At 42.0% G+C, this 6288-nt stretch overlaps 1 protein-coding gene across 2 annotated transcripts in view; it reads right to left on the bottom strand.

Moving 5' to 3' along the window:
- Positions 1-2399: 2399 nt before the first annotated feature.
- Positions 2400-6288, bottom strand: part of tmem178bb (transmembrane protein 178Bb) — an 84578-nt gene continuing 80689 nt past the window's right edge. For both annotated transcript variants that reach the window (XM_079655716.1, XM_079655715.1), the window contains exon 5: positions 2400-5263. In XM_079655716.1, the coding sequence (XP_079511842.1) occupies positions 5013-5263 (251 nt within the window). In that variant the 3' untranslated portion in view covers positions 2400-5012. The remainder of the gene's footprint in view (positions 5264-6288) is intronic.

Here is a 6288-nt window from a genome sequence, read left to right as displayed (position 1 = left end):
TCCTTCCTTCACATTGGCAACATGGGCTGGCTGATTGATATGCAAATAGTCATTTTCTGGGGGAAGTTCTCTAAAAATCAGGAGTCAAATCACTTTAAAAGTAAATGCCAGCTATATATCATAGTGGCAACCATAACACGCCTGAATAAACTGCCAGTGGTCACGTTGCATTGTGGGTAATGGGAGCCAGGATTTATTAAAAAGACATGTGGTTCTGCTGCATCGATCATTTGTCTCCCGCACGATAATGACAATGATGAGAAAAGGCACTGCTAAAGTGGAAGGGACAACAGTTTCAATTTAAAGAATGTCAAGAAATAAAAAATACAAATAATTTAGGTAACCCTACTTTGGGTTTATGAAAACATGAACTGTTATAATGTTTGTCCTTGTCGACGTGGGCGCTAAAGAGATTTGGATCTGTTCCACATGCTACAAAAACAAAAGGTGCGTCTGGGTAGAAATCCCCCGTGTGTCATGGGAGACAAGTCAGCCGAGCCTCTGTATCAGAGGGCTGGAGCTGGACAGGAAGTGGAGTTTCTCAGACGAGGGTTAGCAGTCTGTGGTTCCCCATGTCAGCCGTCTGCAGAGACCCTCGTCCCAGATTCACATCACAGCTTAAAGCTCAGCTGCATCAGGACTGCTGACATTAAAGGCAGTCACTGCTGCTCTGAGGTCAGGTGATCTGTACCTCTTCAGACAGGAGAGATCTTAGCCTTTACATGTTGAACGTGTCAGCTGTTACATACAGTATTTATAGGTGGAGTCTGTGATTCTAATCCAACACACTTTTTCAGTTTAGTGTGTGCCGAATACACATCTTGGATTATAAATAGGCCTGCCTCCGTGAATAAAAACAAAGAAAGTGAGTTGGACTGAGCTACCAGGGCTGTACAGGATATTCTTTTTCACATTTAAAAATGATATTTAGGATTTCAATAGCTTTGAGAGTTAGTGAATACAGGTGCTTTCTTCCATCTTGTGTGGGAGCAGGAGAGCAAGCGGTTTTGGCCTCAGTGAAAAAGTAGCTATTGCACGACTAAAAACCAACTTAAACAAACTGAAGCAGAATATCGTCAGATAAAAACATCGGTCAGGGCACTGTGGAGCACAGAGAAAGGTTCAACAAAAAGCTCTCTGAGTGGTCACAAAGAGAAGAAGAAAAAACGCTGGCTTTCTGACTTAAATGGACTCTCAGCCTAGGTTATTAATAATAATAATAATTAAAATGTCAAGTTAAGACAGGAAGAGAACGTTGGATTTTCCCCAATTCTCCAATTCCCTATCAGCGCAAAATTGACTTACTGCGTCCGAGCTAACTCAAAGAAAAATTGAGCAGCACTTCTCCAACACATTTCTAAAATTCTACAACATGTTCTTCTTTTAGCTGTATTCACTTGGGTCTATGTGCTGGCCAGGCTTGGATTTGGTGCCGGAGTTGGCCCCTCTGAAGTGTAAACAGAAAAACTGGTTTGAATGGGCTTTGGCTCTGAACTGGTCCTGGACCTGCCTCAATGGAGAAGCACTGATATTGTTCCTAGTTATAGAGGGTTGCAGGATTGAGTCTTAAACTGGGAAATTAGGGGAGTTAGCATTTTAGCAATTCCGGGTTCCCTCAGCTGAATATCAATGCTACATTTAAATGTGTATGTGGTAAGAAGCCTGACATAGGGTCTGTGGTCAAAACAAGCTTACCAATGTTCACGCTTTGTTCTAGGACATAATATACATAAGTAAATACCGAAGACTTGTATCCATACAATCAGTGAGCAATATTAAAGGTCCCCTATTATAATATTTTTTAACAACATATTATAGGTTTCAGGTATATACAAAACATGTCTCTGAAGTGTTTGGCTCTAAATACCAAACAGATCATTGTAGCATCCGTTAAACCCCTCTGTTTCAGCGCTTTTTCAAAAGAGCTGATTCTGTGTCTTTAGCTTTAAATGGTAATGAGCTGCTGCTGTCCACGCCCCCTCTGCAAGATGTTTGGTTTAAAAGAACAAAATGGGGCTCTAGGAGGAGATTCAGGTGATAAGGTGGGCGGGGGTTATCTTGGTTGGGGATTGACTAATGGTTACACAAGCCAAAAAAACATTATGACATCACAAAGTGGCCAAAATCTGATCAGCTCGTTCGACAGGTTTTTATATAAATGGAAAGAGAGAGAATCTTTTTTCCTGAAACTTACCGAATCTCTTTACACAGAGGGGAAACATGTTTATGTATAAAAGACATGAAACATGAAAAGTGAATTTTACATAACAGGGGACCTTTAAGGTAACCATCCTCTGCTCTTGTTGAGAACACTCTTCCTGTTCCCCCGTAAAATGACATTTTACCAAAGACTCTTTCTCACTAATTCACGACAACCAGCAGTTTTAGTAAACACACCGATGAGATTTATTTTGTTGTGATTTTACATTCCACAGTTGAACATTTTCCTCTTTTTTTTTCCAATTGTATTAATGTTTACTAAACAGACACATTACTGATGTTAAAGGTTGATAGATCATTCTCATTTTTACCATCAGTCCACAATGGAAGTTGAAGTATCGCTGTCCTTAAACTTTGTCGTCAGTGACCCAGCTGTTGGGCTGATGTGTTGGTAGACATCTGGAAGAGAGTCCAGCTGTTTGGGTGAGTCGTGGTTCAATCTGTTCGTCTAACATACTGTAAATCCATGCCATGGTGCTTACCAGCTTACTCCTCTTAATGGTTCTGACATTGAGTTTGACCACCTGCGTTACCCCAAATATTTATACCAAACGTTAAAAAAAAAGGCATTGGGAAAAATGACAAAGAATAGTATACCCCAGTTTATGATCTCTGGTCTCGTCTAAGAGGCCTGTTTGAAGGCTTCCATGATGAAACAGACATGAAAGAACATGAGTATCCCCAGATAATGGGAAAATACAGCTCTGATAAAAAAAAAAAAAACTCTGTTTGATGTCTTCAGATACCAATGACATTACTATTAAAAACACTGACTGTCATATCCCATTTTCCTGGTCTCTAGTTGAGGTTTAGCTGCAAGGTTAGTGGTCTACATTGAATATGTTAACAAACAGATTCAAAACAGTGACAACCAAAGCAGTGTTAACTACTGGGCCCTAAATATGTTATCCATCACACAATGTTGACAAATGTAATGTACTGCCTCACAAAAACTCCACTTTATTTTTAACTTCGATTATTTATTTCATTTTATTAACAGATAGTCCCTGGATTACATGATATGATGACTTGATTGTTGTTGTTTGTTAGGGTTAGGGTTAGTGACACATGTTGACGCATTCTTTCCGTAAACAACCGTTTCGCATTTTATCAACCCATATCATATCATCTCCAGTTGTTACGAACCCACAAGCTGAAAAAGCATAGTGAAAGCTGTCACTGTTATAAACACATGGTTAATGTTGAATTCTAAAAGCAAAACAAAAAAAGAAATCGAAGTTTAAGTTTTGTTTTTGGGTTGGAGGATCCCATTGACTGCTTTCTGTATTGTATAGTTCTAATGACTGCATGTCCGTATCTAAACCAGTTGGTCCTGGTGAGAATTCGATTATCATCATCATCATCATCCTTAATGTACATAAAAATATTCAAGCCCATGTTAGTGTGTACTCTGATTTCTCACTTGTGATTGGGGGCTGAGGCCTTGAAGAATCTTGCTAATACAGAACACTTTCTTACTCAGTCTAGATGTATTCGCTGGGTAAGGTGAACACTCTTAACCCTGGACTTTGATACTGAAAAATAAAGACTCTCGGAGAAACAGCAGAGCTTCACACATTCCCAGGAAGTAAAGGCGGAGCGTCGTCGGATGCGATTACTCGAGCCTCCCACAGTTGCTCAGGGCAGCAGAGAGTGGAATATGCTTCTCCCTTTTAAAAAAAAACTCTTCTTGATCTGCCATGTGCGCTGGGAACGTCCCGAAAAAGATGACAAGGCAGAAGTCAGTTGGGTTTAACAGGATACTACATCTCTCCATTGTGCCGTTCAGTTCTTCAAAGCTCCTGCCTTTATACATCCCCAAGGCAGGGCTCCACTTTGTCACTATGATCATTTTTTTACAACTTTTCTCTGTAGAGGCTGCAAAACAAACCCCCTCCCCACACATACACACTCATACACACATATCACTCTATGACTACGATGAAAAAAACATTTGCTCCGAACGTACACTCAGTTCGTTCACAACATGGAGAGCTTGATAAAAAGGATAATACACGTTGAATAAAAGAGGAATGCATGTATAAAATGCTAAATGGCAGATGGGGTCATCAGACAGAATGAAATGCACCTACACGGGAATGAAAATGGCCCAACATGACGGTTCCTGGTTGTCTCTAGAATATTCTGTACAATAATGTACAACAGTGGAAGTCCTGGGTCTCCTCGCTGCTCGCATGTCCCAATTTCAGGGACCATAGATACTGGAACAGATGGCCACTTAACAAGATCCAAGCAAGTCAAATAGTTTCAAGTCTGGTCCATTCCCTTGTGAATTATCCCAAAGGAGGCTCCAAGAAGTCCAACAGAAACTTGATCTTAACAATTTAAACTGTTTCGTCCAATACTGTTGAGTTATTGAGTCCTCCACACTCACAGTAGGCCAGTTTATAGAAGCTGTTCCCAGATTCAACACCATTGTCCGTCACCTTCAGGGGTCGAAAGCCCCTCTTGGTATCACCAATCCAAAATGTAGTCCTTCGTTGTCTCCACATATCTCCTTCGAAACCTTTTTCTTGGTCAAGGTCCATTTCGGTGTCTGCTCCACAACAACAAAACAAGCACAACTTCACATTTTTGATAATATTTCTTTAGTTCTTCAGTGTTTTTTCTGTTAATTTCAAGATCATCAAGACACCCAACACACACACACACACACACACACAAATAAAAAAAGAAATCTGTAGCCAGGAAAGACTGGAGATGAGTGGAAGGATGAAGACGTGGAACAGTTTCTCTGTTTGTTATCGGCGTCGAAAAAAAAGCTGCCAGCTTTAGCAGACGGTGCCGTTCTCCTGTCTGGATTTGGGGCAGGTGGATCGGGGGATGGGCTGGACAGATGGAGCCAGGGTGCAGAAGAAGCCAGCGATGAGGGTGAGGCCGAGACCCCCCCAGGCGCAGAACATGGACCAGCCGTAGCCGTGGCCGATGTCATCAGGCAGGCCGTAAAGGTACTTTGGGTAACGGGAGAGCTCGAAGTTGATGCCGGCAACGCAGGTGCAGAGGGAGATGATGCAGAACGTTCCTGCAAAGAGAAAACAGAACGTTGAAGGAACACATTAAAGGTCCCCTATTATACTGTTTATCATCAATATATTACAGGTCTCAGATACAAAACATGTCTCTGAAGTGTTTGGCTCCAAACACCAAACAGATCATTGCAGCATCCCATAATCCCCTCTGTTTCAGCCCTGTTTCAAAAGTGCTGATTCTTTGCCTGTTACTTTAGATGACAATAAGGAGCCCCTCCCCACGCCCCTCTGATGCCCCTTTCACACCAGCGCTTTTCCCTTTCTAGCTCCGAGCTAGAGCTTTTCTGGTTCAGCTCCGGTTTCCCTTTTCTGCTCCCGCTCTGTTCACACCGCCCAGAGCCCGACTGGTGCAGCCGCTGCTGCGTCATGACGTCACCGTTTACATCGTTGATTTGCTCCCCAACGGCGCTCACAACAACAACAACAACAACAACAACAACAACAACGCGGAACTGCGTCGGGTCGATGATCGTGTTGCTTTTAATCACACAAAGTCAGATTAAATAAAATAACGACTTCTCCAAGCTTATACTTTTCTCCAGAGTGCCGTGGTTCATTGTTTATTAATGTGTTTCAGAGGCATTTACCGACCGCTGCAGTGCTGCTCTTCCACGGGAGTTTATTCTCCCGTTAGCTCCGGGTTAGCTAATACTTTAGAGCGGCCTCTCTAAAGTATTCACTGTCTGACTGTCACACAAGCAGCTGATACATATCCCCAGTTCCCCTTAAGTGAATGTGTGTCAGTCTGAATTGACGCTGTTTGGCATCACAACGCTGTTATTAAAGTGTCTCTGGTATAAAATGGGTGATGTTAGCATAGCAACCGAAGGTAAACGGACTACTTGCTATTGCTATCCTATTGTGGCATAAACCGTTTTCTACAGGCGTATTTTACAGGCGTATTTTTCATTATGATTCTACTTGTGATAGTCGGACATGACAACCTGTGCAGCCAATGTATTGATTCCATCCGATAGCTGCTATAATACAAAACAAAACGCCTGCCTGCTCTCCACAA

The sequence above is a fragment of the Notothenia rossii genome (assembly GCF_949606895.1).
Source record: "Notothenia rossii genome assembly, chromosome: 10".
Lineage (NCBI taxonomy): Eukaryota > Metazoa > Chordata > Actinopteri > Perciformes > Nototheniidae > Notothenia > Notothenia rossii.
Note: the sequence above shows the minus strand (reverse complement) of the source record. Positions and strands in the feature narration are given on the sequence as shown.